At 37.3% G+C, this 15,696-nt stretch overlaps 1 protein-coding gene across 3 annotated transcripts in view; it reads right to left on the bottom strand.

Moving 5' to 3' along the window:
• The window catches only part of LOC150102123 (tRNA (32-2'-O)-methyltransferase regulator THADA-like), a 694,369-nt gene that overhangs the window by 15,480 nt on the left and 663,193 nt on the right, over positions 1 to 15,696 (bottom strand). For all 3 annotated transcript variants that reach the window (XM_090398691.1, XM_090398692.1, XM_090398693.1), the window contains one exon: positions 14,113 to 14,229. In XM_090398691.1, coding sequence (XP_090254817.1) covers positions 14,113 to 14,229 — 117 coding nt within the window. The remainder of the gene's footprint in view (positions 1 to 14,112; positions 14,230 to 15,696) is intronic.

Genomic DNA, 15,696 nt, shown 5'->3' with positions numbered 1-15,696 from the left:
TTTCTAAACCTTTTTGGATAAAGAAGGGTGATATTTTCCCCATTGGTTTTTCACCTGTTGCATAAATGATTAAAAAGCTTGGTACATTTATGTAAGTATCCGATATCTTTTGTTTCTTGCTATTTGGGTTAGGAGCGGGCACAGGTAGTAGAACCATGACAGGTAGTTTGGGCATGTCCATATCTTTGACATTTAAAGCATCTCACCAGGTTAGGGATGTACATTCTAATAGGACAGCTGAGATACCTTGCTTTTACAGATGTCAGAGGCCTAGGTGTATCAAAAGTAAGGATGATGTTCTTGGTTGAGACCAGGTGACCATCCCTACGTATCAGGATGAGTCTCACATCTGTCATTCCTTGTTCTTTAAGCTCTGAACATATCTTCTCATCAGGAACAACAAGGAGATCCCATTCTTATATCACTCCTCTACTGGAATTGAGTGTTTTGTGAGGTGTTACTGCAATTTGTATTCCACCCATTGTCATTGCTCTCAGCAGTTTCTCAGAATGTTTTACACACTGTTTCCATCAGGATATCACCAGAACGCAATTTCTTGACAGTTTTGGGAGGTCCTGCCAGTCCTTCTAAACCTTTTTGGATAAAGAAGGGTGATATTTTCCCCATTGGTTTTTCACCTGTTGCATGAATGATTAAAAAGCTTGGTACATTTATGTAAGTATCCGATATCTTTTGTTTCTTGCTTCTGATTCCATATGCTGTATCTACGGTATCAGTACTTGGTTGGGACTTTGTTAGGGTCCCTGAAGCATTTGAGGATGAAGGATTCATATTTAAGGAGTTTTTAGTTCGGTGCCAGAGCTCACCACCCACCACGGAGCCATTCATGGACGCCCACTACCTGGCAAGCAAAGACTGCACTCAGGAGTGGAACGGCAGGGCTATCCTGGACGCTATTCTTTTTATAACTTCATACTAACGTTTCCTTTCATTATCTAAAACTGTTTGTTGCAAATGATCAATACAAGTTTTATTTTGTAAGGATATAATTAATTCTGTCCATTTTTTTGTAACTGCTCAAATGATTTAAATTTTTCTCATAACGATTCAGGTACGTTGCAAGCTGTTGCCTATATTCTGCTGATAACAGCAGAATATAGAATAAAGTTAAAAACTGCAGCAGATTTTCTTATATATGTTTAGAGCAAATGTGAGTGTGAACAATATTAAACAAATTGAAACGCGCATCATCCTGTAAACAGTAAACTCGTGCAAGTTCAAGTTTTTATTTGTTTACGCTAAACTACTTGTTAGAACTAGGATCAGAATAAAATAAGATCTTAAGGAATAATAACAAATAAGTGATTATAAATAATTTGTTTAAGACAAATCTATAAAATATAATTAAAATTTAAACAAAAATGTAATTTATTTGGATATAATTAATGAATAATATTTTTTTAAGTATTTCCTCCTCACCTGAAATGTTTGGCACTTGTGTGCGAAGCATACATTGCACATATTGCCAGGCATGCCCCATGGATACATCTTCTGATACTATTACCAGATCTAGTAGTCCAACCCCTGGTTCCTCCATCTTATGCTATTTTATGTAATTTGACCAGAAATGCTTAAATATTATTACTACTACTACCAGAGACATGGGGAAGCAGGGACTTACTGAGAGAGGCCACATGTTACCTAAACCAGTGCTCATATCTTTTCTTGAATTCATTCACATTACCTGCACTCACTGCCTCCAAAGGCAACCCATTTCAGTCACATACTGCTCTATGCAGTGGCGTATTTAGGTATAGGCCATATAGGCCCAGGCCTAGAACGGCAAATTTTGAGAGGCGGCAGAAATTTCCAGGCTCTCATTTTTTAGTTTTAACATGTTCCTTATATGCCGCATCTACTCACACGTAGAGAAACATTTTTCTTTTCCTCATTGTAAGTTTAGTCTGCAAGCATACTGGTATGTAATCAGATTCTGCATAATTATACAGACCGAGACATGTGCATGGAAAGCTACTGTATTGTTTTTGGTAACTTGACACAAAGGCACTAGGGATTAGTGAATTTGCTCCCTTTCTTGCTGAGCACATTGCCAAAATCGGGGGGGGGGGGAGGAAAAAGTTTTGTTTCCTATCTTTCCTTTGCCACGCATGAAGAACTTAAAATAGCATAGTACTATTCCATAAGTGTTGACTCAACACTAGACTTGTCTCATGTTGATCAGCTGTCCTTCATTGTACGATATGTGAAAGAACATGGAACTTCTGTGGAGCGTTTCTTGCATTTCATTCCTAATGTAAGTCACAAATCTGAAGAGTTACAAGAGGCGGTATTGACTTCACTAAACGAGCTTGGAATTGATGTAGCAAACTGCAGAGGGCAGGCATATGATAAGGCTAGCAACATATCAGGCAAGCACACAGGACTGCAAGCAAGAATTCTTGAAATAAATCCATTGTCAAAATTCATACCGTGCAGTGGATATTCTCTGTCTCAAATAGCACTTGCGCTGCCGAATCCTGTCCACACCCTTCTGCATTTTTTGATGTCCTTCAGAAACTATGTATTTTTCACATCTTCAACACATCGGTGGAGTGTTCTAAGAAAGCACCTGGAAACTTTTGCAAAAGCAATCAAACGTCCTTCGCCTACTCGTTGGTCAGCTCGTGACGATGCTTGTCGGAGTCTTCATGAGGGATGGATGAAAGTAATTTCCACTTTGTCCGAAAATGAAAATGACACCAACCAGAAGAAAGTTACGTGATGTGAAGCAAGTAGGATTCTATAGCAACTTCAGTCACTGGAGGTTGGGATCATGACCTGTCTATGGGCAGGTCATGAGGGGTGGCAAATACCAAAATACGCTACTGGTTCTATGTGAGAAATATCTATCTTTGACTCCATTTCTTTATAGTTTTCATTCTCAACTTCCATGGCTACTCTATTGTTCTCTCTCTCTCCACCCGTCATAAAAAGTAAAAATTTTGATTGAAATTTTTACTGAATATGACTCTTCCTAAGTGTGCTGGTCTCTATCATGCAATTTCTCTCTTTCTCCTGTTTGCCAGTGTACAGTCCACAAATTCTGAACTTTTCTTCATAATCTACGTTCCTCAGTTCCAATAACATCTTTAACCCTATCTTTGGCATCTGCATCATCATCACCACAGAAACCAGGAGACCAGATTTGTGCACAATAGTCCAAGTGAGATCATATCAAATATGAAGGAATAAAAATTAAATAGTTTAATGGAATATTCACAACTTACACATGGTCAGCTGTGAATCTTGCTTTCAATGGACTTCTTCATAGGCAGTGTCCCCCATTCCATAAAACATTGCAGGTCTCACTACCGTTCTGTACATTTTCTTTTTAATTTCATAGGAACATTTCTATCACACAAAATTACTGACATGTCTTTCCAATTCTTCCATAGTGCCTGAATTCTGTTATTGACTTCCCTTTGCACTTCACCTTTACTATCTACTACTGAACCCAGATATTTGAATTTATCTACTTTCTTGATGACCTCTCCATTTGGCACTAATTTTCTTCAGTGTCAACATTTTGACTATACACCAGATATTCAGTTTTTCTTCTACTAACTCTCAGTCCTCTTCCTTCTAATACTCTGTTCCTTATCAGCTTTTGTTCCACTTCCTCTCTTGTTACTGCACAGAGTACAATATCCAATACTTGACTCATCATATATGTTTTGGCACTGTTTTTACGACTGGATGCCCTTCATGATGTCAACCCTCTCACTTTATCTGGACTTGGTACTAGCCGAAGAATAGGCTAATGTCCATTCCCAGGGGGGGGGGGGTTAATTGACAGTATAATAATAAATAATAGAATAATTGTTGTCTCATTACTTAAACTGCACACTGTATGTACAGTGTTGTTATGTGCCATCCAGTCGTTTTTGATTCTTGGTGATCTTCTGAACAAAGACTCTCCAATCCCACTCAGCCTCTTGTCTTTTCTTTCAGTAGCTGTAAGTTCAAATTGGTAAGTTCTTTATGTTGTCCATTCAATCTTTTGTGGTCTTCCACTTCTCATTCCCTCAATCTTCCCCACATAACTGTATTTTCCAATGATTCATCAGCTTGCATATGTCCAAAGTACATCAACTTCTGTTTAACGATCGTTACCTACAAGGAGCATTCTGCCTTTATATTCTCTAAAACCTTATTAGTCATTCTTGCAGTCCATGGGATTCTTAATAGTTTCCTCCACACACACATAATTCAAATGAATCATTTCACTTTCTGTTTTTCTTCTTAATAATCCATCAAATGTCCTTTGATGGATTAAATAAAGCTCTACTCCATCAAAGTTCAACAGATGCCAAAGCAGTTCTACAGATCATATCTAGAAGTATCTACAGATCATATCCACATTCATATCTAGAAACTCTTCAATGGACTCTACAACAACAACTCTTTTGTCTCTGCAGATCATTGTCCTTCTCAGTATTGCAGCAATCCTCTGGGTTGCCTTCACCACCATTGCAACATACTCCCTGAATTTCAGGTTTCTATCAATCATCACCCCCCAGATCCTTTTCCTTCCCCACTTCCTCCAAAAGAGTATGCAGTCTCTCATTGATGTATCCCAAATTTCAAGACTTTATATTTAGCTGAATTAAACTGATACTTCTCCCCCCATTCATTTCCCCATCTGTCCAGTTTATTCAAATCCTCTTGCAGGACTGCCACATCTGTACTATTAATAATAACCTTTCCCAGCTTCACACCATCTGCAAACAACTGAATATCTGCTTGCAATCCTATGTCACTGATATAACGGTTAAACAATACAGGTTTCAGTATCAGCCCCATGGGGCCCCACTTGCAACCTGCTTCCTTGATACTGCTCTCTCATACACAACTCTCTGATACTTATCAGACAGCCAATCCTGAATCCAGTTCACTAACCTAAAATCTAAGTCCATGTGCTGTTGCTTAAATATCAGCTTATCATGTGGCATCCTGTCAAATGCCCTTGTGTGAAAAAAAAGAAAAGAAAAAAAAGCAGAATATGTCTTTCCCTCATCAACCACTTTTGTTGCTTTATTATAAAAGGCAATCATATTACTAAAACAAGAGTGCCCCTTAACAAATCCACGCACTCTCACAGACAACATTATCCTCATTACTTCACTAACTTCTCCAAGATCTTAACAACTACTGATGAAATACAGGTCTATAGGCTGACACTTACAGTCTGCTACCACCTTCATGCAATGGCACTATCTTACCCTCCTTCCACTCCTTGGTCACCTTTATCATGAGACTTTCACTGAAAAGAAACTGTCAGTTATTCCATCAAGACCCCTGGCAAAATGCCATCCAGTCCATTTACTTTATGACATCCAGATTACTCAGTATTTGAAACACTTTCTTCTTGCACTTTAAAACCTTGAAACTGTACCATCCCTCGAGTTTCAATACCCTACTTCTCCGGGAAGAAATACCACAATAAAGTACTGATTCTCTTGCAGGCCGCCACATCTGTACTATTACTAATAACCCTTCCCAGCTTCACACCATCTGCAAACAACTGAATATATCCTTGCAATCCATTGGCTATGTCACTGATATAATAATAATACAGGTCTTAGTATTGAGCCCTATGGGACCCCACTTGTAACCTGCTTCCTTGATACTACTCCCTCATACACAACTCTCTGATACTTATCAGACACCAATACCCCAATAAAGTGTTGATTGAACAACTCCACTATGTCCTTTGCATCAGTCATTCTATTCCCATTTTTAACCAACAATGTCATTCTTCCACACTTCTCCTCTTACTGGCCACATAATGAAAGAATTCTTTAGGATTTTCTTTGGATCTCAGGGCTCATACTCTCATATTCCAGTTTTGCCTTCCTTAATATATTAGTCATTATTCTCATGGCATGAGTCTTATATTCTTCATGCATTTGCTCTCCACCCATCTCCTTATATCTCTTCCATAACCTCTTTTTTACATGCAATTCCCATTCGATATTGTCTATCATCCACTTTACACCAAATTGTGTTCTCTTCTTCAGTCACAGACAGTATACAACTTGCCATTGCTGCTAATAAATATTCCTTCACAAGTTCCCAAGCACTCATGATATCTCGTCCTTTCAATTCCTCCATACATGGAACTGTCCCAAGCTGATTTCTAAGACTATTACACCCTCTGTCCAAAAAGAAACCAAACTTTTGATAGAAAATAAAACACAGGCCAATTATAATTATTCAAATCACTTATTACAATCAATATACTCTCTCTCAGCTTCGATACAGCATTTGGCATGGTCAATTAATTGGTTAAACGAGTTTTTTATATTAGTTTTTGGGATACTGTTGAGGGTTGTGTTACTGCCGCTTGAATGTTTTAAATGGTGTCGTATCGTTTTCCTTTCATCGGCAAATGAAGTTGGAGGAAGAGAAAGAAGTCACAGGGTGCTAAATCATGTGAATACCGCGAGTGATCCAACACACAAACTTGGTTTTTGCTCAAAATCTGTCTCACAGTGTTCGAACAATGAGATGGTGCATTATCGTGCAAAAGGACCAGCTGCCTGCATCATGATATTCATGCCTTAAAAGACAAATTCTTGCTATCAATTGCTTCAAAACTTGGAAATAAAATTCATCATTGACCGTTTGGCCAGGCAGAATGAATTCTTTGTGGATAATGCCCTTGGAATTGTAGAAACAAATCAGCATTATCTTTACTTTTGACTTCTCCAAGCGACTTTTTTTTGGATGCCTCCCTCTTCTGGTGGTCTCCACTCAGCACTCTGTTTCAGGCTCATACTCAAAACACCATGTTTCGTCACCAGTAACGATCGTTTCAAGGAAGTTTGAGTCCGTATGAGTGGTTTTAATGAGGTCCTTGCACTGTGCAATTCGATACATTTTTTGGTCGTCAGTCAACTTGTAGGGAACAAATTGCGAATTCAATTTACGAAGGCCCAAACTCTCAGTCAAAATGTTGTGCACAGTTCATTTTGGAATCCCCAATTCATCTTCAATCAATCTCATGGACGATTTTGGGTTTTTCTTTGATGAAATCACGCACTTTTTGGAAGTTAACTTCTCAGTCCAGTTTTTGGACGGCCTGGCTTTTCGTCATCCTCAAGCGTGTCAATGATCACTTTGAAATCGCTTAAATCACTCGTAAACTTGAGTATGGGATAAGCATTCATCACTGTATGCTTTTTGAAGCATTTGATGCGTTTTGGTAAAACTTTTACCAAGTTTAATCAATCGCAGCCCTCTGTTTGAAACTCATTTTCCCACCGTTCGTCAAAACACACTGTCACGCTTGGCACAATAACTCAGTTTCTAATGAAACAAATGTCATAAACAGTTGACACAACACTATGAGGCATAGCCATATCTGCCGATGCCTCATAATTCCCCATACATTATACATTCTTTTTTCTCCGATACCCCTGCATGTCTATTCATCTTCCAAGTCAAAAGCACATACATGGCCAGCACCACCATCTCTCTCGAACTATCTCAGCTATAATTAGATCTCATGACACGATCAACTCTAAAAGTTTTGAACCTCATGTTTCTTCTATTACATGTTGCCTAAGACATCTGTTCCTCAAGAATTCAAGAAATTCCATTCCATTACTACTCCTACTACATGCAGTTTCTTCTTCTCAATTTATACAACTATATTTATAATCTCTCATGAAGATTATCCTTTTTGCACTCACCAAGCTCAACTACCTAAACATCACCTGCTCTTCACCCTCTATGCTCTCTGGCTTATAGCAATACCCCACTAAATATCCTGTCCTGTCCACTTATACCTCAAACCATATCTGCCGATGCCCTCCAAATCCTCCATTCTGAGAGGACAGAATTCATCATTAATCACAAGCAGTACTTCAACACCAAGATTGCCCTTCCTATTCTGCTCAAAAATGCTATATCCTGCTACATTGTCAGTATATCATCTTCCATTAACCACGTCCTAGAGATCCCAATAACATGTGGACAGGCAACATGTGTTATCAGCACCACCAGTTCATCTTATTTATTCTGGATACCCCTGGCATTAGTATAAAGAATCAAGGCATTTTCACTGTTTATATACATACAGTTATCCCTTCCAGACTCCATTGAATTCAGCATTATTGATGTATTCTTCCTTCTCCCAAGGACTATTCCTACAAGAGGTTAAACCCCCCCCCCACTACCATCCACCTTAACACTTCTAGTTTCCTTGCATTGACACACTGACTTGCTCAGAGAACTACATTCTCTCCAGATTGTTACGTCGCTACCTCCTTATATTTCTTTCTTACTTTGCTTATAATGTTTACTTCGTGTCTATATCATTATTAATTCCTTAATTCAACATTTTCTGTTTATAACCTTAATTATATCTCATTAACTCTTTAATGTATGCAGTCTTAACACTTACTTTGGGCCATTAACAACTTTAAGGATATTGCACAAAGAGATTCCCAATAGACAATGGCAATTCCTTTGATTCAGTGCTGGTTCTCTCTTCGGATTCAGGGAAAATTTTTATTATACTGTGCCACCCTGAATCCTAGATTTTTGAACAATGAAAAATCAAAGAACCAGAACTTTGCACAGCACATAATCCCTAATTTCTTAAACTATATAAAGCAGTTCAAATCTCATCTATCTCTAACTTAGTTTGCAGTTGTAGCCTCCCTTATAAATTACCTCCAGCTGTGGTTCGATTATTTATGAGCAGTGCAATAGAAAATGAAATCAGGCAAGTCAACTATTGAATCTAAAGAAAACATTTATTTACACTCTAGTCAGATTACACATCATGAATAAACTTTGGCACATGTAAGCTTCAATATTAATTTCAATGAAAAAACATAATTATCTAATCCTTCTTACTCTCTTGTGGCATGTATAAATATCAGTATACAGTTAAAACATTCCATCAAGGTAAATTATGAGTTCAAACTCCACAATACTAAAGGTTATTCATTCATAGACATTAATTTAACCCTAATTTCTTCATTCATGTCTCAGAGTTATACTGCTCTCTTAAACTGTATCACTAAAGTCCTTGCATAAAATCACAACCTTCTAAACTTAATGTCCAACTAAAAATTAGTCTTTCTTCCTTTATACATTCTCTACACAGATTGAAGTTTCTACTTTATCAATTGCTGGAGAACTATTAGAATATCATACACATCACGATATAACATCATCTCCAGGTCCACTTTCCGTTTTGCTTTACCCTTCTGAATGGTCCGGACTGGACATATCTCTGGTGACGAAGACACGTGCTCGCCTTTCACTGGTCATCAGGCTCAGCTGTCTCTGTGGCAATCAGGAACTCAGCTCTGCTGGGCAAATCCTTAACCAGTGATCTCCCAAGGATTCCTCAGCATTCTCCCACGATTTCTGCTATGACGATCCCTCCAAGGAACGGGGACAAACATCAACAAGCGAAGAGGACGACTCAAGAAAAGGAAGCAAAAAGCCCTGAGCTGGCGCAGCTTCGCTTTTTAAATTCCGCACCCAACACTCCTTACTATGTCATTAAATTTCTCCCTCTTTGCTCACGTCACCTTACATCTCCCAGCACCTAGCACCATAATCTCCCCTAGCATATTCTTCAGTGGTGGTGGTGGTGGGGAGATTGCATGCTCTCCTTCCACAGTGCACGTGTACTTTGGCATACGTGTTTTGCTCCTGGCTATCGGTACTTAATCCAGTTAGCCTTCTTTCAGTAATATACAAGTATTTATACAAATTTAGCAAAGTTTAAACAATGGACTATTCACAGTAAATACAATACAACACTATGGACAAATAAAAGGATTCTTAAATTATTAACGTTTCTGGTAATTTACAAACAATTTTATCCGCCTGATATATCAGTATATGCAAAAATGTGAAATGCATGTTAAGTTCTGATGAAGATATAAATTAATACAGTTTCAGTTTCATTCAGAACTTAACAAGATGTCTATGTCCTTCCTCATTCAAATACAAGATGTCTCTCATACCTTTCTATCTAAATTCCTTCCTATCCTCAAATTTCTATCCATTACTGATGCTTTTCTCTGCAGCTCTGCATTATCATTCCTGGGCAACACACTCACTATCTGAACCTCAGATCTCTTGCATTCAATTCACACTACCTCTCAAGTCATTTGTGCCCACCATCACAATCACTCATCCACATTCCCTCTCTTTCATTAGTTCTATTCTTTCCCCTTCTATAATTCACATAACTCTCTCTCACTCTGATATGCTTCACATTCATTGTTTTCAGTCTACTAATTTCTTCTTTCATGCTTCTCAACTCATTCCAATTCTTTGAGTGCATCTCTCTCTCTCTGCCCCCCCCTCCTCTCTCTCTGCAAGCTACCTACTCTTGCATGACATTCATCCTACCAATCAACACCATCTTCAAAAACTTCACAATATTTCAAACCTACTACATTCCCTACTTTTATATTTTCATTCATATTCTGCTCATTTTCCTCACCTTTATAACATTATTATTTATCTCTCTTGGTTGGTACTGACCAGTTTCTGACATAACACTGCCAAGGTCTGTTATGCTAATTTCTAAATCACAAAATTCTTCTCATTTTCTACATTTTATGCAGACATGCACTCCCTGATCTCCCACTCGTCCCATTTCTGACTGCTGGGATGCATAAATACCTGAAACGCGTTATACCACAAAATCCCATATTATGCCGGTCTGGTTGGCTGAGTGGTGGCCATATCCACTCTCCAGCCAAAAGGCTGAGGGTTCGAATCCTGCCGTGGGCATGGATGTGATTGTCTGTGGAAATACTAGTGGTGGTGGATGGTAGATGGTTGGTGAAGTCACCGTTAGTTGTAGTTGGTGGATTGAGTGGTGGAGACAGAGTGCTGTAGAGTAGGTACCCCTCCCTCGATGAGTCTGTGGACTCCCTGGAGGTGTCATGTAGTAATAATAATAATAATAATAAAATAAATTATCTTGCTCAAAACTAAATGGTGATCATGTCCAGCTTGAAATCCGCTGTATGTTCTTCTATCCTGAACTAGTATGAACATGTCACTATGAATAAAAACATTGTGAATTAAATTTTTATTTCTTGTCTTGTTATGTGACTCATTCCTTATTTGGGTTTTAAGTTTCTGACAAGAATCAGTTTGCCTTTCTCTTTATTTCATTTGTCCTTTCTTCTGGTCTGGTTGTCCAAGTGGTTAACATATCCACTCTCTAACTAAGAAGCTCTGGGTTCAAATCCAACCATGGACACAGATGCTTGTGACTGTCTTCAGGTGGTAGATGAATTTCATTGTCTGGTGTGAGACCACCATGATGCTTATTGGAGATAGCTTGAAAAAGTTCATATTTGGTTTTCAGTGGAGGTTTTCTGGACTATGTAAAAAATAAATAAAAATACAAAAAATATAAAATTAGTATAAATGGGGAAAAAATCCTTAGCCCACTCATGGTACAAATGCACTATAGTTTTCTAAAACTTTTTGTAAGCGAGAGTCATAAAAAATATTTATGCTCAATTTCCTTTTCTCTTGTACTTTCAATTAGGATCATAGATGGAGATAGCTGCCTTGTCTTATCATATTTTCTATTCTGATATTTGTTCAAATCATTCTACCTGAATTTATTTCCTACTCAATCAATATGTTTTTATGTTTACTATTAGACATAACTTATTTAGAATGATATGTTTAAGTATATCAGTTTTGCATATGTGCAATTCTGTTGGTTTTGATGCACTCAAAAGAGAAACAGTCATGATTGTAAAGTTCAGACAAGGTGAAATTATCAAATGGTGGAATAGACATTTCTCTACAGGAATTGAGTGTTTTATGGGCATATCAATGGAATACCTGCAACTGTTACAGGTATTCCACTCATTGTTGTCTCGTGATGTTTCTATGAAGATCAGAATGTACTTTCTTTACTGGTTTGGAAGAACCTGCCAGCCCTTCTATGCCCTTTTGAATAAACAAGGGTGACACTTCCCCTATTGGCTTTTCACTTGTATCATGGATAATTAGAAAAACTGGTGTATTTATACACATGTCTTTTGTTTCTTACTTCTGTTGTCAAAAGGTATCAAGGGTATCGATATTTGATTGGGGCTTTGTTAGGGTCCCTGAAATGACTGAGGACGAAGGATTCATGCTTGAGTGGTTTCTGGTTCAGCACTAAAGTTCCTCACCGACCACAGAACTACACACAGATGCCTAATCTCTGGCAAGCAATGACTGTGCTTAAAAGTGGAATGCCAGAGTTACCCCAGATGCTATAAGCACTGCAGCAAGACTCAGCTATGTTTCCAGACCATAAAGAAGGAGACTTACTGTAACACACTTGACTCTTGCAGGAGCCCACTAACCAACTGATCCTGCTGGACCATCCAAGCAGAGGCCAAAGTAGTGCAAGACTAGAATTCCACTTTCTGGATGTCCACGAGTCACATCACATGGCAAACATGGTGGGAAGGCATTGGATCCTAGTGATGGTAGTCTAGAAGATAGGACAGTAAAAAAGACTCAAGAGAAGTAGAGTAAGGAATACATGAAGAAAAGCAAAGAAAAAGAGTAAGAATGAAAAGGGCCAGTACCATCACTGGGAGGTCCCCTCCACCATGAACAGGTGCCTCACATGGAGGGGTTTGGGCACCTGTTTGTATTGGAGGGGACTCAACAAAGATAACACGATACTCAGAACACTCATAACGAAATCATCAGAACATATGCAATTTACAGACAAAAAATACTGTTGGTGGTAGTTGTGTGCAGTAGAAAAATTAAATGGTAGTGGAGACACTTAAATGTGTGTAGCAGCACGGAATAGAGTGCCCTCTTGCAATGACTACTTGGATGCATCACATAATAATAATACCCAATGAAACACATGGCTGTGGCTCTGAAGTCTTATTGAGTTGGTGTGCCCTCTCTGGCATTGTAGGTAGTCTAGGATGTAAATTGGGCCCTCTAATGATAAAGTTTTTTTGCATTCATATTGGTTTAAATTCAGTTGATTTCTAAGTGCTGCTGCAGATTCCATAAAGTTTATATATATATATATATATATATATATATATATAAACACACAGAGTGCATCAAAAACATGTATATACACTTTAAAAGATGTCATCTATGGACTTTTTTTCAAAGTTGGATCGAATTACAGTAGTTGTGTGGACCAATACGTGGTCCACAAGACCAGATTGACCATAGTCATGATTGCAGATGTACGTCTTGTGTTCATCTAAATGGATGGTGGCTGATCTATCTGTCTGTTCAACGTATGCCAACTTTCAGGAACAGGGTACTTTATATACTCCAGGCACAGAGACAGGTGGAATGTACTCATTGGAAGAACAGATAAGGGTAACAAGTTTCCAGTGGGGACTTAAAAGCTGTGTAGAGGTTGTACTTTTTTTTAAAAGACTTGGCTATTTTTTTCTGATGGACTCCACATGTAGCAGATAGTGATGACATTTCTGAAATCCTTATGAAGGGATGGCTGAGGATTGATTATTTTTTTAATTCTATAAGAATTGTAGCCACTAGATAGAAAAGTATGTGGATATGGCTGAAAGAGGTTCCACTGGAAAGATTGTAGGCACTACCTACATCCCACCAAAATAAATGTTAAGAAATTAAAATGCCTATTTAAAAAAGTATCTTCCTGGCCACCTGACATCACAAAAAAGCTAAAAGCTCAAACACTTTGGTTCTCATTGCTTTCCCCCCTGATATACAGTTTACCTAAAATCCACAAACCCAATCTGCTCCGAAGACCTATAGTAGATGCTATTGTTGCTACATGCTGTTGAGAACTTTTAGACTGTTGTTGATTTTTCATATTGGTTAATTATACATTTATATAAAAAATATAATCATGCTCTATAAAAGTAATTATTAAAATCGTCTTCATTTGGCTTTATGCTCCATTCTTCCTTAATGAGAATGAACATGTCAATTTTAATTATAGATCATTCAATGATTTTTACAAATATGACTAATTTTCTAAACTATTTTCAAAGATCACACTCTTTCACAAATCTTTTCCTATCTTACCAGTTTTTAATCCTCTTAATAAGCTATATATTTTACCTTCAGAAGGATAATTTTTAAAATGGCATAATAGATGTCCTGCCATCTGCCTGACTTCTGGTTCATCATCTTGTAAAAGGCAAACAAAAGCTCTCCAAAGAGGAACTGTGTTGTCACCTATATTCACATACAAATAAATTAAAAGGGAAAGGAAAATATTAATAGCATATGTTTTTTTTTTTTTCTTACTTCTTTAAAATAAAAGGTTACAAATTCATCTCTAAAGTTTTAACTTTTTCATCATTGGATTAAAATTCTTATTTCATGTTTTTCCTATGCTCATTTGTTGCTATCTGATACCTATCTGCTCTAATGAAGTCTTTAGTCAAGTTTTCAGCATTTATATCTTCAAAACACAAGTAAGCTAATAATTAATATTCTTTTTAAAACCATAGTAAATTCAACTCTTAAGTCTTTTTGTTAATAAAAGGTCTCCTCCACTGCAAAAATTGCTTATCATTTTCTTTTATACTGTAAAGATTTCAAGAGCATTATGAATTTCATAGTCAAATGTATTAAACTTATAAATGGCATATTTTTAAATGATATTTCAAAGGATGTGCTGTAAGTCTGTTTGATGTACTACGCAATCTTAGATACTATTATTGCAGATAAAAGCATATTTATAAGTAATTTTGTTTAAAGTTTACTTATCTAGCGATGAGGAAGTATAATATTTGCAAAATAATTGCATGAAACTTACTTGCAATCAATCTGTTCTCACTCCTGTTATTAATGTTTTCTCATTTACTCTTTAACCCAAAACTCATCCACACTTAATTTAATCACTTTTAATTAACCTTAAAATTTTACTCAAAAAACAAAACAAAAAACTTTCCTATTACACACATGTATTAATCTTAAAACAAGTCAGACCTTGAACTCACAAAGAGCTTAGCAAAAAATAGCTGCTTTTATTGAAAGAAAACAATACATTCACAAGTCCTTGACTCTCTAGTAACACTGTACCATACACAAAAATGTTTGGAAGTCTGACTGTATAAATATTTATCCAGCAAACACAAAGGCGATCCCTCCAATTTGTTTCTGTTTCATGGGTTCAGAGTGCATGAGTAAAGAAAATGAACAAAATCAATAACTATGTGGATATTATCCACAAATAAAAAAAAGTAATAAAAAATGAAAAAAAAAACAAAAACAAAAAAAGGTTAACCTTCAGGACAGTTATCCTGAAGACATAATGAACGCACACCACATTTCTATAGCCTGTCAAAATACCATGCTAAACAGAAAAGTGACTGCATCTTATTTTCCAGGATGCAGGTTAGTATGAAATATCAATGGTAACTTTTCATTATTATTACGTGATGACACCTCCAAAGAGCCCAAAGACTCATTGAGGGAGCACTTGCTCTACAACTCTGTCTCCACCAACTACAACAAACTGCAACTATACTAATGCCACCTACCACCCGATACCACCACTAGTATTTTCATGGACAATCACAAACATATGATCATGACAGGATTCGAACTTGCAGCCTTTTGGCTGGAGAGCAGATATGCTAACTGCTCAGCCAACCAGGCCAGCAAACTTTCTTGAAAAACTGTGGAAAGATATAT

This window comes from Typopeltis vanoorti, chromosome 10, assembly GCF_054136105.1.
Source record: "Typopeltis vanoorti isolate ZY-2024b chromosome 10, IOZ_Tvanoo_1.0, whole genome shotgun sequence".
Classification (NCBI taxonomy): domain Eukaryota; kingdom Metazoa; phylum Arthropoda; class Arachnida; order Uropygi; family Thelyphonidae; genus Typopeltis; species Typopeltis vanoorti.
This window is presented reverse-complemented; position numbering and strand designations above follow the sequence as displayed.